A 27640-nucleotide genomic window follows, 5' to 3' on the forward strand; every position below is an offset into this window, starting at 1 on the left:
GAGCAGAGCACAAGGGGCGAGCCCAGCACAAGGGGGCGAGCCCAGCACAAGGGGGCGAGCCCAGCACAAGGGGGCGAGCCCAGCACAAGGGGGCGAGCCCAGCACAAGGGGGCGAGCAGAGCACAAGGGGGCGAGCAGAGCACAAGGGGGGCGAGCAGAGCACAAGGGGGCGAGCCCAGCACAAGGGGCGAGCAGAGCACAAGGGGGGCGAGCCCAGCACAAGGGGCGAGCAGAGCACAAGGGGGCGAGCCCAGCACAAGGGGCGAGCAGAGCACAAGGGGGCGAGCAGAGCACAAGGGGCGAGCAGAGCACAAGGGGGCGAGCACAGCACAAGGGGGAGAGCCCAGCACAAGGGGGAGAGCCCAGCACAAGGGGGAGAGCAGAGCACAAGGGGGAGAGCCCAGCACAAGGGGGAGAGCCCAGCACAAGGGGGAGAGCCCAGCACAAGGGGGAGAGCCCAGCACAAGGGGGAGAGCCCAGCACAAGGGGGAGAGCCCAGCACAAGGGGGAGAGCCCAGCACAAGGGGGAGAGCAGAGCACAAGGGGGAGAGCCCAGCACAAGGGGGAGAGCCCAGCACAAGGGGGAGAGCCCAGCACAAGGGGGAGAGCCCAGCACAAGGGGGAGAGCCCAGCACAAGGGGGAGAGCCCAGCACAAGGGGGAGGAGCCCAGCACAAGGGGGAGAGCCAGAGCACAAGGGGGAGAGCCCAGCACAAGGGGGAGAGCCCAGCACAAGGGGGAGAGCCCAGCACAAGGGGGAGAGCCCAGCACAAGGGGGAGAGCCCAGCACAAGGGGGAGAGCCCAGCACAAGGGGGAGAGCCCAGCACAAGGGGGCGAGCAGAGCACAAGGGGGAGAGCCCAGCACAAGGGGGCGAGCAGAGCACAAGGGGGCGAGCCCAGCACAAAGGGGCGAGCAGAGCACAAGGGGGAGAGCAGAGCACAAGGGGGCGAGCAGAGCACAAGGGGGCGAGCCCAGCACAAGGGGGCGAGCAGAGCACAAAGGGGTGAGACCAGCACAAAGGGGCGAGCAGAGCACAAGGGGGTGAGCAGAGCACAAGGGGGCGAGCCCAGCACAAAGGGGCGAGCCCAGCACAAGGGGGCGAGCCCAGCACAAGGGGGCGAGCAGAGCACAAAGGGGTGAGACCAGCACAAAGGGGCGAGCAGAGCACAAGGGGGCGAGCAGAGCACAAGGGGGTGACACCAGCACAAGGGGGCGAGCCCAGCACAAGGGGGCGAGCCCAGCACAAGGGGGCGAGCCCAGCACAAGGGGGCGAGCAGAGCACAAGGGGGCGAGCCCAGCACAAGGGGGCGAGCAGAGCACAAGGGGGCGAGCAGAGCACAAGGGGGCGAGCCCAGCACAAGGGGGCGAGCAGAGCACAAGGGGGCGAGCCCAGCACAAGGGGGCGAGCAGAGCACAAGGGGGCGAGCAGAGCACAAGGGGGCGAGCAGAGCACAAGGGGGCGAGCAGAGCACAAGGGGGCGAGCCCAGCACAAGGGGGCGAGCAGAGCACAAGGGGGCGAGCAGAGCACAAGGGGGCGAGCAGAGCACAAGGGGGAGAGCCCAGCACAAGGAGGAGAGCCCAGCACAAGGGGGCGAGCCCAGCACAAGGGGGCGAGCCCAGCACAAGGGGGCGAGCAGAGCACAAGGGGGCGAGCAGAGCACAAGGGGGCGAGCCCAGCACAAGGGGCGAGCAGAGCACAAGGGGGCGAGCCCAGCACAAGGGGGCGAGCAGAGCACAAGGGGGCGAGCAGAGCACAAGGGGGCGAGCAGAGCACAAGGGGGTGACACCAGCACAAAGGGGCGAGCAGAGCACAAGGGGGTGACACCAGCACAAAGGGGCGAGCAGAGCACAAGGGGGTGAGCCCAGCACAAGGGGGCGAGCAGAGCACAAGGGGGCGAGCCCAGCACAAAGGGGCGAGCAGAGCACAAGGGGGTGAGCAGAGCACAAGGGGGCGAGCAGAGCACAAGGGGGCGAGCCCAGCACAAGGGGGCGAGCAGAGCACAAGGGGGCGAGCCCAGCACAAAGGGGCGAGCAGAGCACAAGGGGGCGAGCAGAGCACAAGGGGGCGAGCCCAGCACAAGGGGGCAAGCAGAGCACAAAGGGGTGAGACCAGCACAAAGGGGCGAGCAGAGCACAAGGGGGTGAGCAGAGCACAAGGGGGTGAGCAGAGCACAAGGGGGCGAGCCCAGCACAAGGGGCGAGCCCAGCACAAAGGGGCGAGCCCAGCACAAAGGGGCGAGCAGAGCACAAAGGGGCGAGCAGAGCACAAAGGGGCGAGCAGAGCACAAAGGGGCGAGCCCAGCACAAGGGGCGAGCCCAGCACAAGGGGTGAGCCCAGCACAAGGGGTGAGCCCATTTGGCTCGTGGCTCAGGTGCGCCAGCGCAAAAGATGACATCAGCGCCTCTCCCAGCCGTGGGCTTCCCCCACAACCAGGGCGGTGAAGGAATTCGGAACTGGAGGAAGTGCAGATGGCAGCAGGCAAGTCCCCCTGGTTTTTAAATGTTTTAAACGCTTGTCTGTTCTTTGTCTTGGAATATTTTATTAATTTTTTTTGCACCCCCGCCCCGGACTGTTTCTGAAGAGGAGGGTAATAAATGTGATTAAATAAAATAAAAAATAAAATACAGTCTAGAACTAGTAAGCTGCAAGGAAAAACAAACAAACCTGAAAATGGGACAACAAGAAAGTGTCGCATCAGATATGAACTGGGAAGGAAGATTGATTTTTCATGCAGTGAATTTCAAGACACACAAAAACAAACAAACAAACAAACAAACAAAAAAAAAAGCAAAACCCAATTAAATAATAAAAAAAAAACCCCCATGAAAGAATGGTGCAAGGCAATGCAAAGCCTGAAGAGGCAAATGGAGGAAAATAAAATAAGCAGAGGGCTGAGCCCATGCATGGATGACCGGATCCGCCTGCGCTTTACGACATGGAGCCAGCTGGCAGCCCTTATGCTGGAGGGTCACCTGGAGAGGCAGGCACATGAGGCGCTCGCTGCAGAGCACCCCAGGCCTGAAGAGCCCTGCCCACAAGCCTGCTCTTCACCCATACACAGGCTTGGCACCTTGCCCTATCGGCCTCTGCCAGACTGTTTAAGCTTCCAGCTATCTCAAGGTAAACAAAAGCGGACAGACAACCACCGAAGCTCAGCGGGACACAATCTAAAAGCTGCTCAGACCTGGGAGGAAAACCGCCTTTGACATGATGGAAACGCTCATCCTCTAAGGTTGACAAGCGTCCCAGATTATTAGAGTGCACGGAAGGGTTTCTGGGCGCGTACGGAATCTGCTAAAGCCATGCGCGCTGTGACGTTATCAGATACCTCGCGTACGACTCTAGCCTTATTCTGCATGGCCGGCTCTAGCTTGCCACACAGTGCAAGGCAGCCTGGGTGAGAGCGCCAGCACACAATGTTTTCCATTATAAAATATATATTATATAATGAGATCCCCAGCAGCAAGCCTGACTGAGCCAGACAGGGCAAGATATCCTGCAGGCAGATGAACTTGTACAGCCGATAGCTGGGTGACATCCTTAGCTATAGCAGTGTAGACTGCAGTGAGTTAATGGGCGCTTCCCTAAATTCAGGGCCCGAGCCTTAAGTGCATCTTTCTGCACACACTACTTAGGTGTTTGCGTGGTATTTTTCTACCCATACAAATGAGTTCAGTGGAAAAATAGAGCTAAGAGTTAACTCCTGGATGCAGTTCGCTAATGGCATGCCGATGTGTCAGGAGTCAAAGTGCGCCAACCTGATAATGTGCACAAAAAAAACAATATGAATGCACATAAACCGCAAATATAGGACCCCCCTGGGCCACAAACTCCAGATTCAGCCCACAGACTAACATTGGCCACGGAAACTTGATGCCATCTCTGACAAGGCGTTAAAATTTCCAGCGGTAAGCAAAACATGGGTGAGACCTCTCTGCACTGGGTGGGCGGGAGGAGAGGGTCGGGGGGGGGGGGGGTAACAGCTAATGCCATCATTAACATAGGATTTGCAAGGAGGAGCGTTAATTTGCCTGCACAGGTTACTACGTGGTTAGGGACACGGTTTGGGTGCACAAAATTCCCTGCTAAAATCGGACGTGGAGTTCTGCACCCCACCACTCGCTAGCATGTGCAGATAGCCCCAGCGCACTTTTATTACACTGGACCCGCAGAGAGATAAACAGCTTCTGGGAGCCTTTGTTCCTTAGACAGCGGTTATCGTTAAGAAGGCCATGGCAGGGAAGACTTAGGCTCAGTCTACTCTGCTGGTAGGAGTTTTATCTTACGTACCCTACCATGAGCTGCAGCCTATGCCAGAACAGTGTTGTCAGGACTCTGCGACACCAGACCATAAGCGCAGAACCCATACGTTATCCAAGCATGGGAAAAAAACACACAGCAGGACATCACTCTGGCAAGGCCTCAGGTGCGCAGACCGCAACTCAACAGAATGGAATGTGCTCGTGGGGAAAACCAGAGAACCTTGCAGTCCTGTGAGCCTCAGGCTGGGGGAAAACCAGAGAACCTTGCAGTCCTGTGAGCCTCAGGCTGGGGGAAAACCAGAGAACCTTGCAGTCCTGTGAGCCTCAGGCTGGGGGAAAACCAGAGAACCTTGCAGTCCTGTGAGCCTCAGGCTGGGGGAAAACCAGAGAACCTTGCAGTCCTGAGAGCCTCAGGCTGGGGGAAAACCAGAGAACCTTGCAGTCCTGAGAGCCTCAGGCTGGGGGGAAAACCAGAGAACCTTGCAGTCCTGTGATCCTCAGGCTGGGGGAAAACCAGAGAACCTTGCAGTCCTGAGAGCCTCAGGCTGGGGGAAAACCAGAGAACCTTGCAGTCCTGTGATCCTCAGGCTGGGGGAAAACCAGAGAACCTTGCAGTCCTGTGATCCTCAGGCTGGGGGAAAACCAGAGAACCTTGCAGTCCTGTGAGCCTCAGGCTGGGGGAAAACCAGAGAACCTTGCAGTCCTGTGAGCCTCAGGCTGGGGGGAAAACAGAGAACCTTGCAGTCCTGTGAGCCTCAGGCTGGGGGAAAACCAGAGAACCTTGCAGTCCTGTGAGCCTCAGGCTGGGGGAAAACCAGAGAACCTTGCAGTCCTGTGAGCCTCAGGCTGGGGGAAAACCAGAGAACCTTGCAGTCCTGTGATCCTCAGGCTGGGGGGAAAACCAGAGAACCCTGCAGTCCTGTGAGCCTCAGGCTGGGGGGAAAACCAGAGAACCTTGCAGTCCTGTGAGCCTCAGGCTGGGGGGAAAACCAGAGAACCTTGCAGTCCTGTGATCCTCAGGCTGGGGGGAAAACCAGAGAACCTTGCAGTCCTGTGAGCCTCAGGCTGGGGGAAAACCAGAGAACCTTGCAGTCCTGTGAGCCTCAGGCTGGGGGGAAAACCAGAGAACCTTGCAGTCCTGTGAGCCTCAGGCTGGGGGAAAACCAGAGAACCTTGCAGTCCTGTGAGCCTCAGGCTGGGGGAAAACCAGAGAACCTTGCAGTCCTGTGAGCCTCAGGCTGGGGGAAAACCAGAGAACCTTGCAGTCCTGTGAGCCTCAGGCTGGGGGAAAACCAGAGAACCTTGCAGTCCTGTGAGCCTCAGGCTGGGGGAAAACCAGAGAACCTTGCAGTCCTGTGAGCCTCAGGCTGGGGGGAAAACCAGAGAACCTTGCAGTCCTGTGAGCCTCAGGCTGGGGGAAAACCAGAGAAACCTTGCAGTCCTGTGAGCCTCAGGCTGGGGGAAAACCAGAGAACCTTGCAGTCCTGTGAGCCTCAGGCTGGGGGGAAAACCAGAGAACCTTGCAGTCCTGTGAGCCTCAGGCTGGGGGGAAAACCAGAGAACCTTGCAGTCCTGTGAGCCTCAGGCTGGGGGAAAACCAGAGAACCTTGCAGTCCTGTGAGCCTCAGGCTGGGGGAAAACCAGAGAACCTTGCAGTCCTGTGAGCCTCAGGCTGGGGGGAAACCAGAGAACCTTGCAGTCCTGTGAGCCTCAGGCTGGGGGAAAACCAGAGAACCTTGCAGTCCTGTGAGCCTCAGGCTGGGGGAAAACCAGAGAACCTTGCAGTCCTGTGATCCTCAGGCAGGGGCACTGAACCGGCAGCGCAATCAGCAAGTCTGCCAAACCCTACAAAACAACTTCAGTGGATTTCAGGCACTGCAAGACGGTTTGTAGAAAAACAAAGGCTGGGCAGCAAGACGGAAGTTTAACAACCAGAAACCTCAGTCAGCAAAATCATGGAAGTCTTTTGTCTGTTACGCATGAGCCTGTTCCCTAGAGCAAGACGCAGAACAGGACAATTCCTTTTTAAACCACTGTCATGTGATATTGCGGTTAGATAGGAATGCACATCTACTGCATCATAAACAAAGCCCGAGCGACTTCTGTCTCCCATTAACAAGGTCACAGAGAAATGCAAAGTTTAGAAAATTCATGTGCCTGGGGGTTCTCTGTCCTGGGCCACCTTCTCTTCTCTGGGTGCTCTGATTTCCTCTCATGGCTATCAATACCATTCCTAGATTTACCTCTACACCAGATATTCCATCAGGAGTCCAGTCCAGGTTCTCAGCCTGTGTGCCTGACACTGCTGCCTGGATGTCCCACTGCCACTTAAACTCCACATGGACAAGACAGAGCTCCTCAGCTTTTCTCCTAAGCCCACGTCCCCTCTTCCTCCTTTCTCTATTTTTGGGGATCCCGGACCTATCAGCCCATAACCTAGGGGTCACCTTCATCTCCTCTTTCCTTCTCTACGCATATCCAAAGCTCTGCTAAAGTGTGCCGTTTCTTTCCCTATAATATCACCAAAATCTGTCCCTTCCTTCCTGAACTCACTACCAGAACCCTTCCCCACTCTCTCATCACCTCCCGCTTAGACCATTGCAGCCTGCTCCTCGCAGGTCTTCTGGGACGCGCGCTCTCTCCTTTGCAGGCTGTGCACCTTAACTTTCACCAAAGTCGCTATAATCCCTCTTCTGAAGTCATTGCATTGGCTCCCTCTCCGCTCCCACATACAGTTCAAGCTCCTCTTTCATACCTACAAGTGCCTTCACTCTGCAGCTCCTCGCCACCTCTCCTCTCTCTCTACGCCCCTCCTCACGCACCCCGCTCATCAGGCAAGTCACTCCTATCTGTGCCCTTCTCCTCTGCCTCTAATTCCCCGACTCTGTGCTTTCCACCTGGCTGCACCCAGAGCTGGTGCATCAGGTTCCCTCTCTCGCTGAGTTTAAAACCCACCTTTTTGTGGCTGCTTTTAAATCTTAACCCTGATTGTCCTACTTACAGCCTCATTCATTTTTCAACCATCGTTTTAATAAGTGAAATTCCCAAAGTCTCTTTTGCTCTGTATGTTTGTGTTGATCACACTAAGCTCTGCTGAGAAGGGGCTGCCTCTTATATGGGTTTGTACACTGCTGCATATGTTGAGCAGTGCTCTCGCAGCGTTAAGTGGTAGTACATTTAAATCTGGCAGAAAACGTGAAAGAAAAATAGATAGATGAAGGCTTTAAGGGAAAAAACCCCCAGCATGTGAGGATTAAAAAAACAAACCTTACATAGTGTTATGATGGAATATTTCTTAATGACGGTATATAAAACCTGATAAATAAATCATCTATTTCATTACATCTAAAGGCAAACCCAAGAAAAGATGCCAAGGGTTAGAACGGAAAGTCTGAGCACAGGAGCCTGCGGGAGGCCAAAATCCACCCAGGTCACCACGTGAACCTTTTTTTTTTTTAAACAGCTACACAAAGGATATAATGGAAGAGGACGCACAGCTAGCAGGGCAGAATGCCATTCTTCAGCATGAATGAAAGATGGAGGATTCTCTTTAGAAAAGTGGAACGATGCAGGAACTTGTATGGACAAAGAGATTCACGTGAGTGAATCCACCAAACCCACGCCCTCTCTCAAGGTGCTGGATGAAGGGTAGAAAGCTCCCATGTTGGGGGTTGGGATGGGAAGAGAAGAAGAACCAAGGCACCGAACCTAAGACCTTTAGATTTGGGGCACGCTGTTCTGTCTGGCCCAGGATCGGACTCTGTGGAGGAGGGAGGGGGAGCTACCACAGCAGATACTTGATTTGGGATTTTTGTCATCAGTACCTCCAACTTCCTCTGATCTGTTATTATGAAAAAGAAAAAAAAAAAACACACACCCCCAAAGTATCTGTAATATTCAGCGATCTAAAATGCACATCGTCCTCTCCTCCTCTGCAGGATGCACCACTGTACGTGGGCGACGTTTGCAAGTGCTATTTGTGCTCGTCAACATCTGAACATCAAAGCACAAAGAAAACAAATAACACTGAGAGAATCTATGTAAAGTATTTCACTACAGGCAAAATATTTTTTCCCCTCCCAAGATGGCCAGTTTGCATTCCTTAAAATTCTCGCAATATTCTTTCTGTGGGAATAAAACACAAGGCAAGGCCCCGTTTCCTCACTCCCATTTCCCACCCCCAGCTGCAGTATGAGAAAACAATCTGGGATGTCTAATTTCAGAAATGGTTTACAGCGTGTCAGTAAAAAAAAAAGGGACCTTGAGAAGGGAGAGATGAAGGTCTGGAAAAGTTCCTTGACCCAAAAGCGGCGAAGGCAGTTGCCAAGCCAGGTTTAACAACAAAAAAAGTAACTAGAAAAACAAATATTACTAATTAAACAAGAGTCCCTCGATCAAAGGTCCAGGGCAGACAAACCTGAGCCACTCGTGATCCCTCCGCCTCCAAGTCAGAACCAAGATGTCCCCCTTTATAACATCACACGGAGCAAGTGATCTCAGCAGTAACATTCCCCATAAAATAAAACTCCCCGCAAATCCTATGTTAAGAAAAAGCTGCCCTGCTTTACAGACAACACAAAATATCCCGACAGGAGCCCAACACCAAGAAAAGCTCAGATCAGTTACGAATTTAAAGTCAAGGGCCCTGGTATCTCTAACCTGATGTGGATCCAGATTACTTAATACTTCATCCTGTACCCTAAGCAGACATTGGTCTGGGTAATTTTTAAACTATGTTAAAACCTCCGAAAAGCACCAACCTTGTCCTCGTGCACCTGGGGCAAAGTGCATGGCACTAGAGACTGAGGGAAATCCCTCTCTCTGTATAATTTGCTAGATACACGAGGGCCAGCTTGGGCACCGTGCTCAAATAAGCATAGCAGCCGTCGCTTTTTGGGCCATGTAGCAATCATTTTCGGTGCTTAGACTTTCCTCCTGGTATCCCATGCCTTAGGAGTGTTATTTAAAAAGGAAGACACTCTATTAAGACTGATGTTATCGGTTTGCACGTTGCCCGTGTGCTTGGAGATGTGTACACACGCGTGTTAAACGGGTTGACAGCACATACACAGTCTGTCAGTCGTCTGGGTCCGAGGCTGCGCATCGAGCACTCATCTTCCCCAGTCATTTCTGGCTGGGTTCTTTCACTCTAATGTTATACAATGCTTTACAGTTCTAAGTGAGATTAACATATTGCCCGGGCATTAGCAGGCATCCGTATTCATGCTATACACACAGGCTGACAAAGCCATCCCCAAGGTTCATGTGCTCTGTAGTACAAGCTGGATGGGCAACTAGTGTTTTCCCCAACACTACATTTCTAATGCATGCAGATTAATGGCCTCTTTGTAATCTCTCTCTCTCTACATACATATATATGTGAATTGATCTCAATTTCAGCAAAGACTATATAAATAGAATTGAATTCTTCACTAAGCGATTAGTGGTGCAGCTACAATCATTCGAACCACTATCATTCTCCCCCTGAAGAAGCCGCTATGCGGTGAAACATCAAGGCTTTTGTGTCGGGGATAGAAAAGAGGGTTGAAGGCTTTTCATTCTACATAATTCATTTTTTGGATATGAATGATAATACGATCCTTCAACTAAATAGAAAAGATTGATGTGCATGGAAGTACACCCTGTCGCTGATATACATGAAAGATCACCTCGTCGCGGACTTCAATTTATTTCAATTAGAAGGCTTTACAGGAATACTAACCCTGATGCTGATTTTGTGCTAATGGATTTTTGTATGAATATTTTATATTTAGCTATGTGGCTGTTTATTCTGAATAAGTTTTATTAAATGTGTTAAATTTTGTTATATTAATTTAATAAATATTTTTGTGCAAGGTAATTTTGGTTTACTTGTTCCTTCGTTTGTATTGTTATATTTTTGTACTGGGTGGGAACTATTTAAAAAAAAAAAATGTTTGTCTGTGGTGGTGCCCGGAAGAGTGGAAGGTGCGGTATGCAAAGACCTGGGGTCATATCTCCAAGATGGAATCCAAAAGCTCATCTGTAGCATCTTATGTGGATAATTCATTCTCAGTTTTATTATTTTCTAAGAATGGATACTGCACATGAAAGAAGAACTTGAAAAAATAATGTAAGCTTTCTGCATCATTAACAAGAAACCAAATCCATTCAAGAGAAAAAAAATATCCACTCATTTTATCAGCAATTTCCTTTTGCTCTTTTGGGCTTCCAACTTAAATCAAAACCAGTGCTGGGATCCTGGCATCACAAGCTTCATTTGCAACCCACCCATGGATTCTGCGCCCTACCCCCCCTCTATTTTATTCACACTTGGTTCAGTTATTGCAGCTCTGCTTGGCCAGAGGCTCAAGCACCAGGGCTCCTTCCACCCCCTGCATCTGCTCGCTAGGGGTTGCAATCGCACGGTGGCCGACTCTCTTCACAGCACTCCCAGCCCTGGTCCACAGAAGACCCAAGTCCGGAATCAAACCCAAGGCCCCACCGTGTGGCAGCACAGCACGGCCACCAGGCCAGTCCCATCTTTTTTATAATTCCTAGGGTCTCACGGGCCACAGAGAACCGAGCTGCGCACCACCAGATCTCTGTTTCCACAGATAACTATGTAAGGTGTGGAGGACTCTGCAGGGAGGAATCAGGCAGAGGCCCTCTCTGAGGATGGGCAGGTACAAGCTAGAGGCGGGTGCAATCAGACCTGGCTGACCGCCAGCAGACACTGGCAGGAAGGGAATTCTGAGCATTTCAAACTTAGCAGTCTGTTCCCAAACAATACCTGCTGTTAATCTGAACCCTTATCACATGCCAGCGAATGGCACAGCAGGCTCCACGGTGTATAAACAGAACATCGATCCCCACGTTGGGTGCTGGACGCCTGGAATCATCTACTAGCACAGGTGACAGTAATGGAAATGGCTGGAATTCAAGCATGAAAGAGAGAGAGAATGAGAGAGAGAGAGAATGAGAACAAGAAAGAAAGAGAAAGAATGAGAACAGGAGAGAAAGAGAGAGGTAAGGACTGGGGAGAAAGGGTGATCACAGTTTAGGCAGAGAAATGCATCGCCTGCCTAATGGAAAAAAAGAGAAGACTACAAAATTGACTTGCATGGAGCAGTGCTAAGGGCTGCATCAAAGTCCCAGAGAGAGAGGCAGCAAGGTCAACCAGCAATGGCAGGAAAGGCTGTGCTGTGCTATGGGGGAGGAGGCAGCTTTGCTAGCACGAGAAGATGCAGCAGGCAGTCAAGCATCTACGATGGGCAGCTGGGAGAGCTCCTTTAGTAAAAAGAGTAAGGAGGGTGTGTGGACAGGAACAACTGGGAAGGGCCCCTAGTGAACTTCAAGCCCTGCTGTAAATACAGACCCCATTACACCTGCATGAGAAAAGGATGAACGTTAGCAGCAGCTCTTGTGGCATGTGGAGAGGAAGGCAGCTCAGAGTGAGCTCCTAGATTCCCCACCTGGTTTTGATCACCCCGGTTTTTGTAAGAAATGGTTTACTCTGCTGTGTGGCACCTCCAAAGTCATGCACAAGATGTGTGCTGCATTTCCCCGGTTCATGAAATGGGGCAAGGGCTGCCAACACTGATACAAACAGTCTCTGTGAGCAGACACAGACAGATCATCCGTTCATGGGATGCTGGCGGAGGCAGAGGTGAACAGCAGCGAACCAGGCAGAGAGGGGATTAGGACCACATCCGACTTACCAACGAGTAAATGAAGACACACTGGAGGCCACAGCACAAGTTAAAGAATTTGCTAACTGATCTAACAGCACAAGGAATTTGTGGCTAAAATGTGGTTTTCTGTGATGCGATGGATGAAATAAAATTATACCTGAAGAGCAGACCTTCAGCAGAGCCCCCTGCTCCCCACCACCAAATAATTTTTGAGGGATGCAGGAGTACATAAGGAGTGCAAACCCGTGCAAGCCTCTCTCCTCTCCTCACTCACCCTCTCTGTCACCCTCCCACCCTCCTCCCTTTCTGTAGCAGCACTTTGCTCTCCCTGCCTCAGTGAGGGCACAGACACAGCTTCCTCATGCCAGACAGTGGCTGCCATAGCCACGGTGAGGGGTGGGGGGATCCCCTCCAGCTTCCCCTCCGTCTCCTCCATGCGTTCTCTGACTGGTGGGGTGTGGGGAACCCTGTCAGCCCCATTGCTCCAGTCCCCGACTTCTCCTGATCTTCTTGGTTAGTTTTTCTATTTACGGGTGCAGCTATCCTCTGACACGGCCAGGAAATGTACACAGGTGATTCTTGGCATGTGGGCAAATGAAAAATGACAGACAAGAGGCATGCCTACAGTACTTACTGTTAAACAACCACCTAAAGAGAGGGGAAGTTTTCGTTACAAAAAGTGAGGAGGTGCTACTGCAAAGAGAGGCAAACTGTGGGACTTGGCTGATTGCCCCGCAGCCGCACTGCACTGCCCCGTGGCAGACTGGGGTCTGCTCAGCGAGGCCTACAGGCGCCAGCTTCCCTCTGGAGCAGCAGTCTGAATTTGCTGGGTGGAGGACTGTCGCTGCCACAACTAACCACTGGGCAGAGAAGAAATAAAATAGATACTCCGGCTCCTCGTAGCTACGCATAGAGCTGATGACATCTTAGCCCTGGTGGGACTTGCTTCAATTGAGCTGGGAGAGCACATGAGGTGGCGGCAGGGGAACTGCTAGGCCAAAACCACACGATAGAAAGGATCCAAACTTTGTGTTATAAAACACGGTTACTGGAATCTAAATCACACGCGTAGCCGCACCGATCCTAGAGAACACCGGCAGTCTTGCAGGTTTTTACAATTTTGCCACCTGCAATGAGTCCATCTTTTTCCATAGACTGCTTGCACTTTCTGACCCTTCCACGGGGGCCTCCAAATGTTACTGGCAGGACAGAACCACTGCGGATGCTGGGGCACGTTGCTGGCTCTCGGTTAAACGTACAATAGCCGACTTGCATGACGCAGAGGCCCCGCTTCAGCAACTGCGGGACATCTGCAGATTTTTGCAGCTTGTGTACCATTCAGGGGGGATCAGATTCTGTGAGGACGGCTGTCGACTGCCCCAGCTCCCTCTGGAGTCTTATTCTCATATCACACGAGGAACGGGACCCACAGAGAGGAGAAAAGTGGAAGGTGTGCAGAAATGTCCACTCCCAGGCGAATATATTCCCCAGAAAACTATTTATCTACTCTAAAGAATGAAAATCTGCGTGAATCTCCCTGCAAGAACACGAAGCTGAAGGCAGCCAGAAAAGTCCATCCAAAACTAGTTAAATACAATCCCTTCCCTCCCCTTCTCTTGAGGTTAAGCTCCATGACGTTTCACCCACACTCAAAAAACAAGAGATGTAATTGTGAGCTCTTACTCAATACTTCCTTAAAGATAAAAAGCCCTAAGAGAGGCCCCACTGCACATGTAATAAAATCTGTACTCTCTGCCAGTAACGGCAAAAGGAACCACAACTGCATTTCTGTTTTTAAGGACATCACTTACCATAGCAGAATGCAAATTTGGAAGAGACACTGTTTAAAGTAATTAAGTAGGAGGGCTAATTTTTAATTTGTTACTATAAATAATACAAAAAAAAAAAATCTAACAGATAAATATTTTGATAAGGGGAAAATGACGATGTTACCGTAGACCTGACATTACGCTAGCTCCACAAATGGAGCTGTAATGACGTTAGAGCCGAGTATTATGGTGCCCTGATGCATTCTGATGTATACTGTCAAATTATAATGTCCTTGGTGTATCATGCAGTGCTTATATATTATTCACTGTCAGGCCAGTAAAGTTCACGGGAGAGCGGATGAGCGCTCAGGCCACTCTCCTGGGCGCGCAATTCACTAAAAAAAAAAATATTCAAATTAGGGCCCGCGGTAAAAAGAGGCGCTAGGGACACTAGCACGTCCCTAGCGCCTCTTTTTTTGACAGGAGCGATGGCTGTCAGTGGGTTTGACAGCCGACGCTAAATTTTGCCAGCATCGGTTCTCAAACCCACTGACAGCCAGGGGTTCGGAAACCGGACGCTGGCAAAATTGAGCATCCGGTTTTCAACCCGCGAGCAGATTTAAAATTTTTTTTTTTTAATTTTTATTTTTTACTTTGGGACCTCCGACTTAATATCATGGCACCTTCCCAGTGCCAGCAGAAATTAACGCCTACCTTTGGGTAGGCGCTAATTTCTGAAAGTAAAATGTGTGGCTTGGCTGCACATTTTACTTTCTGTATCGCGCGGGAATACCTAATAGCGCCCGCAACATGCATTTGCATGTTGCGGGCGCTATTAGTTTCGGGGGGGGGGGGGGGGGTTGGATGCGCGTTTTCGACGCGCTATTACCCCTTACTGAATAAGGGGTAAAGCTAGCGCGTCGGAAACGTGCATCCAAACGCAGGTTAACAGTGCACTCCGCCAGAGCGCACTGTACTGTATTGGCCTTTTTATGCTGTATTTTAATTTTTATGCTGTATTTGGTTTCTCATGTGAAACATTCTGGATTCTTTTTTGTAAAAAGTAGTGCAATTGGTCTGGATTAGAATCGAACGTCCCCACCAATGGAGTACTGTATTAAATATAAATATATATATATATATATATTTTAAGAAAAAGGGACTTTTTTAAATCACTGCCTCCAACAAAAAGTAGAATTCATTTACAGTAATAATCATCTGAAGAAAAAAAAAGCCAATGCAACCTTCCCTCTCTCCACCAGCAGTGCTGCCTCAGGAAGGATCACCCTCGCTCTAGAAAGGCATTTACACTCCCCCCCCACCCCCCCCCCAGGTCCCTGAAATATCCTGATTAATGATCAGAAACAAGACAAGGAGGAGGAGACAGACCAAGAGACCAATATCTATCATCAAGAACATGTATTAAACAATAAAATATATATATATTTTTTTTTTTTTTTACTCCACACTCAGAGATCCAAATACAAGAGCTTTGCCTAGGGAGCCCTGTAGACTTAATGCAATTCTTCAAAGAGCAAGAATATTATAAAAACGAAGCTACTCTATCTTCATTTTTGAAATATCCTACTTGATTTCTTTATAAGAAAGAGTAATCAAGTCATTTTCCCTCAAAGCACATGAGGCATGGACCTTGCAGGTAACAAGCTTTCGTGGATGTGCCAGGAATTATCCCTCCCTCTAATCTCCACTAATCTGCCAGTATTAGAGCAGTGCCCCTGCTAAAAAAAAAACAAACAAAAAACAACCAGCCTGGAAATACAGTAAAAATACATTTTAGTTTCTCCAGCAATCCAAACTGCAGCCCATCTCGCTTTAAAATACTTCGGAAACGCACATGCAGCCTTCACTGGGGCCCGACTGCATACTTCTGGCACCAGATACAAGATACATTTCAAAAGGAAGGTGTGAAAAATAAAATCTCCAGAGTATGCCCTAATCCTAACTAAATACTATTTGCCACCTGAGAAAAAAAATGCTCCAAGTTGCATACCTCCAGATACTCAGTCATTTCCACAGCTGAGAAATACTGCAGACGCGAGACAAATGTTATTTTTATTATTATTATTATTATTATTGCTGCTTAGCCACAACTGGGCAAACTGAGGCCCAGGGAGATTTCCCACCTCCAGCAATCACATCATCAAATAACCATCCTGGGCCATTCTGAACTTGCCCTCTGGTCGATGAGGACATTTCTGGGTCTCAGTCAGAGATGTGGCACAGAGAGCCAGCCGGTGCAGGAGCACATCCCTTCTCCCATTCGCTTCAAATGGCTTAGGAATGCAGGAGTCTGTCCATATGGAAAGAGGTTTTAAAGGAAACACATTAACCAGCAACGAGAACTTCAGGCCCTAGGAGGCAGGAAGTTCACTAAATCAGATCAATCTTTCCAGAGCTAACACCCACTGCAAAAAAAGATGTCCGATGTGGATAAACGGAGGAATCAGAGAGGAGCCGGCTCAGCCTTTCCACTGCACAAGGTGAAGGGAGATTCCTAAGCTGAGGTAGTGCCCAGTGCTCTGGAAAGAACAGGGGACTCCTTCCTTCCTCACGGAAGGAGTGGCTAATGAAACTGGGGCTGATATTCCAGGATTTTAAGGCCATGTCGGGTGGGAGGGTTCTACCATTAAAATTCCTAGCCTGGGGGCGACTGTGGATGCCGACCTTAATTTTGAGAGCCCTATTACCCAGACTTGCAGAGAGGCTTGGCCTTGCCTGCTCCCGGAAGCCACATCTGGCCACACAGCAGCTGCAAACGCTGGTCCAGTCTTTGGCGCTTACTCCATTGGACTACTGCAATTCCTCAATTGTGGGGTTGCCTTTGAAAAGCTTCAGAGGGATGCCGATGGCTCAGAATGTGGCCACCTGGCTGATCTCTGGGATGAAGGTTCACACTGTGCTATTGACTCCTAAAGACCTACAGATCTCCATTTAAGCTGATCTGCCTGGCTTTTAAAGGCACGGTATGGCCAGGCCCCTATGCATTTTTTAGATAAGTATATCCCAGGCAGACATTAGAGATCAGAGACGGAGGGATTTCTTTTGGTTTTGACCATCATGGTTGGTACAGATTGGTAAAGGCCCAGATGTGAGATTCCTGTTCTCTGGAAAAGTCACATTTGGAAAGAAATTTCAAGTTTAAGTGACTTCTGAAAGCACATTCAGCTCGGCTGGCCTACTCTTAGCTTTCTGAAGTATCTTCATGAGACAGGGGAGCCACATCTTGCTAGGGCTCGATAACAAGTGAATGTTTTTGTTTATCTTGCTGATTTACTGCTTTTTTTTCTAAACATGATTTTTAACTTTGTGCTTATGTGTTGGATGATTTTACTGTGTGTGGCATGCTCTATCTAATGTTATACATGGTTTGCTGCTCATTGCCTGGAGCAGAGAACAGGCAGTTAAAGTCACATGCATTTGAAAAGGGGAACCTCTCTACAGAAGGGAATAAGACTCCAGCAAACAGACAACAGGAATCCCGTACCCACAGATGTGCAAACTGAACAGGGGAGGGTGAGAGAGAATGCAATGCAGATGTTGGGAAGGGAATCTCCTCCAAGACCGAAGGCATATTCAGCTCTGGGAACGATAAGAGAGGGAGGCTGAGGTGCAGGGCCAGGGTCCTAGGAAAGAAGAAAACTGGAGCCTGGGAAAAAGAAGGGGCACACAGGCAGAATGATGGAGCCATCGATGCCAGTACAGGGCTTCAGGGAGAATCAATGAGCACACGGTGTTCAAATGCCTCGAGCCCACCACGAGCCACATACGCCAATGACTAAGGCTGTTCTGAGTGCAGTCTTACTCCAAGCCTGGGGACAAACCTGTGATACAGGGCATGAAGAGCACCAAAGCACTTTGCAAACAACTGTGTGAAAAAAAGCAGGGTGGGGAATGAAGTTCTAGTGGATTTAGTCAAAGAAAATTCCAGCATTTAAACTAATGCCTTACCAAACATAGCAGACTGCTCAAAGATAAGAAGTACCAAGTGCCAGACATCGCCCAAGCTCCGAAGAAAGCCTGTTCCAAGAAGTACAGCCAGACAACCTTAAAAACGTCAGCAACGGCCTGTGGCCTCTGCTCTTTCAAGGGCATTCTAACCAAGGACCTCTCACACACACTCACGCACACATAAGAGGCACACAGACACACACACACACACAGACGCAGGTTCAAGATGCAGAACAACCTCATGAAAATAAACAAAGTCCTGCCCCATGTAAAAGAAGAGACGTGGGAAAGTTCTGCAAACGGGCGCCACCCACACACGGTAATATAGCAACGTGTGCGCGTGGGACCCTTCCCACACCACGGCGACAATACTGTGAGACAGACACAGGTCTGTGCAAGCAGGGGTGCTGGAAGCGCTTCTCGATGTGGAAATATTTAAAAGCAGAGCAAAGGGCCATGTTTTGGCTGAATGCCTTTTAAGCAGAACATCTGCTAGATGTTTAGGAATAAGCCACAGACAGGATCAAGTCCAGGGACCCCTTTACAGCGTAAGCAAGGAACATGTTCACCGTGAACAGACAGGACTGTGTTCCAGTTCAGGTTACCATTTCTTTTCTCCACCTAAATGCAGAAGTTAGCAGAGATTAGATGCAGAGATTCTGGCAACTGCGTTAGTTCTAGAGGGAACTGGACGCTTTCCAGGCTGCAGTTTTTAAATTCCTGGCCCAACATAAGAATGATCCAGAGGTGCAACCAGTGAGCTCGGAGGTTACACGGGTCTTCTTGTGCAGATTAGGCTGTGTTTGGTTTCAGTTTCCACTGTTTCCTATTTCTAGTAGGAGTCTGCTGTCCTCGCAGCTTTGCTGGACCTGTCCTCAACTTCACCTCGGCACTGGTTACTACAGGCAGAGGATAAGTAAGTGCATCTCTTTTCTACCTACCCTTACAGTAATAGAACTATTTACTGTCTTGTGCTCTAGCAGGTCATAAGCAAGGATTATTTTGTAAATAATTCAGTATGCTGAATTAATAAGATTCCTTCTACACTGCTCATTTCTCAAGACAGACAGGGCCTATATACTAAAGTCCTTCTCCAATTTTGTGACTGTGGAGAAACATGCTTAGTTTGACTTTTTGAGAATTCCCTTGACTCGGCTTCTCCCCTAAATAAACATTGGGTTTCCTTGGGCTCGGAGCCAGATTTAAGATTATGGTGCTTATAGGCAGTGGACCACAGAAGGGGGGATTTTGCCCCCAGAAGTCAGAGAGTAGCAGGGAGAATCCCAGTTTATGGGCGCCTTCAGAATTTGGCACCCAGGCCATATGTCCGCTGCCTATGCCTAAATCTGGCCCTGCTCAAGCTGACAAAATTCCCTGCAGCATAGCCCTGTTAGCAAAAATGACCCAGAGGCTGGTCAGAAACCTTATAGACTAACAGGTTTATTGTGGGATGAACTTTGGAAAACAGGAGTCCACGCTGTCAGATACATGATGTTGACTGGTCCTAGAAAGAATTTATTAAAACTTGGTTATGCATCTCGTGGCAAAATGACATCTAGACAAACTATAATCAAACAATAACCACTATTTATATTATTAAAAGGTGCTACAGGCCTCTGTGCTGACATCATAAACCCTTACTGCTAGCAGACAGCCCAATATCCTGAGCATGAAAACCAGATATAAGCAGAATGAAGTTTGCATACACTGCATAAGAAATAAAGTAGATCTTGACAAAAGAAATTTGAAAAAGAAAGAATACCCAAGTTAGTATTTTGAGGGCTATAGGAAGTTACTAATGGAATATTTATGCTTACAGCTGCTACATAGCTTGAAACTGTAACAGTAGATATAACCTCACTATTTTCACCAAAGTATACAATTTGCTATTAAACTACTCTTCTTGCTGCTTAAAAATAATTAAAAACCAAAACAAATCAACTTTCGTCGTACAAGAAAGTGAAACTCGAAAGTATAAGCTTTTTATCACATCAGTTAGACATTTACTGCCTATAACTGTTTCTTTATTGCAATTTTCAAAACAATTATACGAAAAATGAAGCATACAACCAAATACAAAGTAACGGTAATATTTAAATATTGATTGCAAGTCACATAATTAGTGCACAAATATAGGGGGGGAAAGAAACCGGAAAATGAAAACACACACAGGCGCAATCGGATAGTGCATTGTCAAAATCCCAATGATCTATCATCGAAGCGCATATGCGACCGATATTCTCTTAACCTAAACCAGCAAAAGACGGGTCCCCCCGTGCGGCCCCGATTCACTCGCTAGGATGCTGGAATTAAGCGGCGAGTTTGCAGAGCGCCCCAAACTTGCAAAGTCTCCTGCGCCAACGCATTTCTGCGGACCACCGTGAAAGCGCGAGAAAGGGCCGAGGGGAGCGAGCGTGGAGACCGCCGCCGCCCCTCTCCCCGCACAGATTAGGCGGTGCCAGCTGTTTAACTCTTTGCATGTGGGGAGGGGGTTCCCGGTTGCACCACGAGCATCCTGCCGGGAGTCTCCGGCATTCACCGCAACCGAGACCTCGCCAAAATCCGCTCCACTGTCCCGCGGAACTAGAGCGAGCTGCCCAAGGGGGGGGGGGAGGGGCCGGGAGACTTCGAGATCAGTCCGGGCCACGCGAACCTCCGCTCGCCCGGGGAATCGGTGAAAAAAAGCTGGGCTCCACTGGAAGGATCGCCCCGCAACCACAGCCTCACAGCCCAGGGCTGGACCGCTGCTATCAGCTTCCAAGTCCCCGCACGCAATCGAATAAACAAATGCAAGACAGAGCATTCGCAAGCTGCGATTTATCCCATTTGACGTTTCCAAAAAAAACCCAAGCGACCGGGCCCCCCACGGCTGGGCGGGGATCGGGCTGCCCCGTCGTACCTGTAAGCCAGGGTCATGCACTCGAAGAGCTTGGTGAGGGACGCGTCTATGGAGAGGTGGCAGGCGCTGGCTTTGCCGAAGCTGTACGTCTGGCACGTCTGCTTGTTCACCGTGTCGAAGTCGTAGCCCTTCTTGGGGGGATGCTCGCTGTGCGGCGACGAGACCATGAAGTGGCCGCTGTGGATGATCTGCGGCTCGGGGCTGCCCGACTTCTTCAGCAGCAGGTTGGGCTCGTCCGTATCCGAGTCGTCGTCGGCCTCCTGCTTGACGATCACCGGCTCCCGGCAGCGGAAGGCGGGCGCCGCCCGGGTGCTCATCATGCCACCGGCTCGGCTGCTGCTGCCGCCCGGGCAGGGAAGGAAAGGGATCGGTGGCCGCAAGCTGAGCATAGCCCCGGGGACTCCCGCGCGCAGAGGAAACGCTTCTTCTCCGGCCGCGCGCTCGCCGTGCAACTACTGGGGGGGGGGGGGGGGGGGGCATTGTGACGTCAGGCGGCCGGAACGGCCAATCGGCGGTCTCTCCCCCTCTCCTCCCCCTGGAGGAAGGGGCGGGGAGTCCAGGCGGCTGGGAGGTTCCCTGGCGGGGATTGGACGAACCTGCGGCAACGCCCACGGGCAGAATGGGGATAAAAAAAAACAAAATAATCGAAAAGCCCTGGGTTGCTTCGGGGAATCGCGACAGCCGGGGAGTCCCTCTCCTACCAAGCCCCTGCATGGTGCCCATATTTGGAAGCTCCAAGTATGGAATTTGGGGGAGGAGCGGTCTGAATGCGTCACCAATGCCTTAATGTTGGGGGAGATTTGCAGGAAGCAAACAACCAGGGGACTGATGCGTTTCACGTATGAGAAAAAGGGAGGAGGCCTGGTAGCTGTGTCTGGTGGGCTTCCAGCCAGACTGTGGGGTATTTTGTCGAAAACTTTCCCACGGGATATTATTTTTTAAAGCTGGGCCTTTTAGGCTGCATTGTAATTCAGCAGTGCTTCGTTGTCGCTACATTTTAAAGGTTATTGTTCTGGAGGGGGGCTTCCTGGTACCCCTTGCTAGATTATTTTATCAAAACAAAGAGCGTCGCACTAAGCAGAACAGAACTGGGATGAGCCCCCTTGGTAGAAATCAGCATGGTTTTAACAAAGCAGCAGGCAAAAATCAGTAGTTGATTAGAAGGAGATCTGTACAAATGAACTGCAGTGTCTTTCTCTTCATCAGTGTTGCCTTGCTTCTAGTACCTTATAGCCGATGGCCCTTCAAAAGCCCTCAACCGTCCTCCTTCATTTAATGGTAGAGGATCATAAGAACTTTCTGGGATATGAGAGATGGGTGCACTGCTGATAAAGTACAGGGATCTTTTTTAAAATTCAAACTAAATTCAAAGGCGACGAGGAGCAATGTGCGGAGAAAGATGAAGAAATAGCAGAAATATCGAATAAATTCTTCAGTTCTGTGTTTACTAAAGAAGGACCATTGCTGGTGGACAAGAGCAGGGATGGGAGTGGGATAGGCACAATCCCTTTTACAGAAGAGAATATATGGGAAGAGATGGGAAAACTGAAAGTGGACAAGAGTATGGGGTTGGATGGGGTAGGTCCAGGATACTTAGGGAGCTCAGAGATGAGCTGAAAGACCTGTTCAATAGAGCCCTGGAAACAGGAGTGGTGCTGCCAGAATGGAGAAGAGTGGTTGTGATCCTGCCTCACAAGAAGGGTAGCAGAGAGGAGGCTGGAAAACTACAGGCTGGTTAGCCTCTCCTCGGTGGATTAAATGGAGATACTGCTGAAGGAGAGGATAGTGAACTATCTAAACTCCAGTGAGTTGCTGGAGCCCAGGCAGCATGGGGAAGGTCCTGTCAGACAAATGTGATTTTTTTTTTGTTTGGGTGAAAGAATTGGAGCAAGGAAGAGCACTCAATGTGATTTACTTGGATTTTAGTAAAGCTTTTGATACAGTACTGCAAAGGAGGCTTGTGAATAAAATGAGAAGCTTGGATGGTGGGCACCAAGATGGTGGAGTGGATTACAAACTGGCTGACTGACAGGAGACAATGTATAATGGTAAATAGAAACTGCTCGGATGAGAGTACAGTGTTAAGTGGAGTGCCACAGGGATTGGTTTTGGGACCGGTTCTGATCAATATCTTCATGAGTGACATTGCAGAGGGGTTAGAAGGAAAAGTTTGCCTTTTTGTGGACGATATTAAGTTCTGCAACAGAGTGGACATGACTGAAGGAGTGGAGAGAATGAAAAACAATTTAAGTAAACATGAGGAATGGTCAAAGATTTGGCACCTGAGATTCAATACCATGAAGTGCAAAGTCATGCAGCTGGAATATGTGATGGGGGGCAAAAGACTTAGACCAGGAGAGGGATCTTGGGTGATGGTGTCTGGTGATCTGAAGACAGCGAAGCAATGTGACAAGGTGGTAGATAAAGCTAGAAGGATGCTGGGCTGCGTAGAGAGGGAAATAACCAGTAAGAAAAAGGAGGTGGTGATGCCCTTGTACAGGTCCTTAGAGAAGTCTCACCTGGAGTACTGTGTTTAGCAGAGGGGGTTCTATAATGAGGCAAGGTGAGGCGGCCGCTTCAGATGGCAATCTTTGGAAGCGGCAAAACCTCCCCCCCCCCCCCCCAACTCCTCTAGCGGCCGCCTTATCCTGCCGACAAAACAGAAACATCTTTGCCATTTTCTGCGCAGAAAATGGCAAAGATGGAGGAGACCCTGGCGTGCCGCAAGCACAGCACATCCTGCTGCAGGGAAGATGAAGGCCCCGGTGAGAGTGAGTGTGTGTGTATGTGTGAGAGATTGCGAGCCTGGGGGTGTGCGCGGGGGTGTTTGAGAGGGGGAGAGAGCATGTGTGAGGGTGCTTGAGTGTGGATGCCAGAGAGAGGGAGCCTAAGGGGAGGGGCAGAGGGTGGGGGGGGGGCATCATCTCATCCCTCGCCTCAGGCAGCAGATTGCCTTAAGCCACCCCTAGTGTTCATTTCTGGAGATCGTATCTCAAAGGGATAGAGACAGGATGGAAAAGGTCCAGAGGAAGATGATCAAATTGGTGTGGGTTCTGTTTGGAAAACCTATGAGAAGATGCTGAAGGAGGAGAGGAAGAGCAGAGGACATATGATACTGACCTTCAGATACCTGAAAGGTATTACTGATGAAAAAATATCAAACATTTTACATTGGAACATAAGAACATGCCATGCTGGGTCAGACCAAGGGTCCATCAAGCCCAGCATCCTGTTTCCAACAGAGGATAAACCAAGCCCCAAGAACCTGGCAAGTACCCAAACACTAAGAAGATCCCATGCTACTGATGCAATTAATAGCAGAGGCCATTCCCCAAGTCAACTTGATTAATAGCAGTTAATGGACTTCTCCAAGATCCAAACCTTTTTTGAACCCAGCTACACTAACTGCATTAACCACATCCTCTGGCAACAAATTCCAGAGCTTAATTGTGCGTTGAATGAAAACAAATTTTCTCCGATTAGTTTTAAATGTGCTACTTGCTAACTTCATGGAGTGCCCCCTAGTCCTTCTATTATCCGAAAGAGTAAGTAACCGATTCACATCTACTCATTCAAGACCTCCCATGATTTTATAGACCTTATCATATCCCCCCTCAGTCGTCTCTTCTCCAAGCTGAACAGCCCCAACTTCTTCAGCCTTTCCTCATAGGGGAGCTGTTCCATCCCCTTTATCATTTTGGTTGCCCTTCTCTGTACCTTCTCCATTGCAACTATATCTTTTTTGAGATGCGGTGACCAGAATTGTACACAGTATTCAAGGTGCGATCTCACCATAGAGCGATACAGAGGCATTTTGACATTTTCCATTTTATTAACCATTCCCTTCCTAATAATTCATAAACAGTAGAACTGGAGATCACAATATGAAACTCCAGGGGGGACAACTCAGAACAATCATCAGGAAATATTTTTTCATGGAGAGGGTGGTGAATGCCTCTAATGCCTTCCCAAAAGAGTTGGTGAGAATAAGAACAGAGGGTGAATTTAAAAGGGTATGGGATAAACATTGCGGATCCCTAAAGGCTCGTGGTTGGTAATGAAAAAAAGGGGGAACTTACGTTAACTTTAAGTGTAGCATGGGGAGTAATCTGCATAGCATGGTAGCTACTACTCCTTTCTGAAGGCATGGGGGTGACCTGCACAATGAAGCAGTTACTACTATAAGCCAGTTGCTGGGCAGACTGGTGATATCTCTTTCCAATGCCCAATCTCTCCTAAAAAAAAAAAAAGCTCCAATACTCCATGATCTACTTACTGATTCCAGCCCTGATATCTGTGCCATCACAGAGTCTTGGCTTAAAAGCACTGACCATGTTTTCATAAACCAGCTGCCCACACGTGCCTACGACATTTTTTCCACCCCAAGACCTAAAAAAAGAGGTGGTGGCCTCCTCCTTACCACTAAAAAACATCTCAAACTCAAACTACTAAACATCAATGCCCCCCACAAATTTGAAATAGGCCTTCTTAAATCCAAAGAATTACAAATCTGCCTCATATACGCCCCCCCCCCCCCACACACACAGCCTACTGGAACACGACTCATCCCCACTCATTGAATTTATTTCTGATAATCTAAATATTGACACCTCTGCTGTAATACTAGGAGACTTCAACCTCTATGTGGATGCCATCTCCACCAGCTCATCCTGTGAGATCTTCCTTAACTCCCTACTTGCCCTTGGTTTCAGACAACTCATCACTTCCCCCACACATAAAGCAGGTCATACCCTTGACATCTTCGTCAACTCCCGTATACACTCTCCCCACTCACCTGACAGTATCCCTGTCCCATGGTCAGATCACTCTCTTATCAATGTACTCCTCGCCATAAAATTGCCCTCCTCTACCACCCCCACACATAGTAACAAAATCTCCTTTCACAAACCATGCGCCACGGAAGACCTCATCTCTGCTTTCGACAATTTTACCGACAACCTAGACCTCACCAACCCCAATGCTGCCCTTTCCTCCTGGAACAAGCTCACCACTACCATAGCCAATTAAATTTGCCCTATCATCAATAAAGAAATACACCACTCTCGGTCAGCAAAAAAACCCTGGTACACCACGGATTTAAAAAAATCTAAAAAATGACTTTATAAGTAAAGAAAGAACTTGTCGCAAAAACCTTACCCCTAAGCAAGCAGCCATTTACAAATCTACACTACACACCTACAGACTCTCTACTCTCCAGACTAAGCACGATTATTACTCTGCAAAAATCCATAATTACCAATTCAACGCAAATGCTTTATTCTCGTATGTGGCAGAACTCACTAAATCTACCCCCCCCCCCCCCCCCGGCCACAGATGAACAAGACAATAGCAAATGCGAAGAACTCGCCCTCTATTTCAAAAATAAAATATCAAACCTCCTCCTATGCTTCCCTTCCAATCCCTCTCCAGCCAATCCGCTCCCCAAAAATCCCAACCTCAAATTCGAGTTTCTCGACTTAACCTCCACCAAGGAAATCGAATCCATTAAAAAAAAAAATCAAACCTGCTACACACACCTCTGACACTATCCCCACTAAAGCACTCTTTTCCATTCCCTCCATCATCGCGAAACCCCTGTCTGACATAATCAACTCCTCCCTCTCCCATGGCAAAGTCCCAGACCCCCTCAAACTTGCTGTTGTCAAGCCTCTTCTCAAAAAACCTACCCTTGACCCCACCAACCCTTCAAACTACCGTCCTATCTCTAACCTTTCTTTCATATCTAAAATTATGGAAAAGGTAGTCAATTCACAGCTCTCTGACTATCTGGAAGACCATAATATTCTCCACCCCTCTCAATTTGGCTTCCGGAAGTCTCATAACACGGAAAGCCTATTACTTTCACTGACTGATACTCTCCTCAAGGGCATGGATCACGGACAATCCTTTATCCTTGCCCTTCTTGACATTTCATTTGCCTTCAATACTATCAGTCACAAAATCCTCCTCACCCGCCTGAGATTGGCATCTCAGGCACAGCCATCTACTGGTTCTCTTCCAACCTCAATAATAGAGGCTACGCTGTAAAAATTGCAAATTCCGAATCATCACACATCCCCCTTACTCAAGGCGTCCCACAGGGCTCTTCATTATCCTCCACGCTCTTTAATATATACCTGTTACCGCTCTGCCACATCCTCTCTGACCTTGGTCTTAAGTTTTTCTTAAATGCAGACGATGTCCAAATCCTCATCCCTATCCAAGAATCCCTCACCAAATCTCTTAAGTTATGGGAAACGTGCCTCATCTCCATTAGCTCCCTACTCTCTAACCTCCACCTTGCTTTAAACTCCTCTAAAACTGAACTCCTCATCATTTCAAATCATCCTGATCGGACGCCACCATCTGCTTGTGACCTCACCCTTCCCTCATATGCTTTTCCCTACTTTGTGCGAGATCTCGGTGTCTCCCTAGACCACCAACTAAACTTCAAAAACCACATTAACACAATCATAAAGGGAGGATTTTTCAAGCTCCATATCCTCAAAAAACTTAAATCCCTACTCCATTCGCAAGACTTCCTCACAGTCCTACAAGCGACAATGCTATCAAAAATGGATTACTGCAATTCCTTACTTCTAGGCCTTCCCTACTCTACTATTAGACCCCTGCAAATGTTACAGAATGCTATGGCAAGAATCCTTACAAATACACGCAAAGCCGACCACATCACCCCTATTCTTAAGGAACTCCATTGGCTTCCCATCTCCTCCCGCATCAGATACAAAACCCTCACCATTATTCACAACTCTCTGCACAACCACAATCACTCCTGGTTTGAGGATGCTCTTCGATTCCGCTCCTCCAATTGTCCTATTAGAACCGCACTTTCAGGAACCCTTTCCACCCCTTCCCTTAAATGTGCTCACTACACTTCCACCAGAGAAAGAGCTCTATCCATTGCAGGCCCCTCCCTCTGGAACACTATGCCACTTGAGCTCTGACTAGAACCATGCATTCGGAAATTCAAAACAGGGGTTGAAACATGGCTCTTTAAAATGGCCTATCCTGATCCGGATCCTACGTAGTCCCCCTGCTCCCTCT

The 27640-nt window shown here is 49.2% G+C and overlaps 1 protein-coding gene across 1 annotated transcript in view; it reads right to left on the reverse strand.

Moving 5' to 3' along the window:
- The window catches only part of MLXIP (MLX interacting protein), an 83862-nt gene extending 62831 nt beyond the window's left edge, over window positions 1-21031 (reverse strand). The window contains exon 1 of the mRNA XM_029571892.1: window positions 20576-21031. Coding sequence (XP_029427752.1) covers window positions 20576-20964 — 389 coding nt within the window. The 5' untranslated portion in view covers window positions 20965-21031. The remainder of the gene's footprint in view (window positions 1-20575) is intronic.
- Window positions 21032-27640: the final 6609 nt, after the last annotated feature.

This window comes from Rhinatrema bivittatum, chromosome 11 (genome assembly GCF_901001135.1).
Source record: "Rhinatrema bivittatum chromosome 11, aRhiBiv1.1, whole genome shotgun sequence".
Classification (NCBI taxonomy): domain Eukaryota; kingdom Metazoa; phylum Chordata; class Amphibia; order Gymnophiona; family Rhinatrematidae; genus Rhinatrema; species Rhinatrema bivittatum.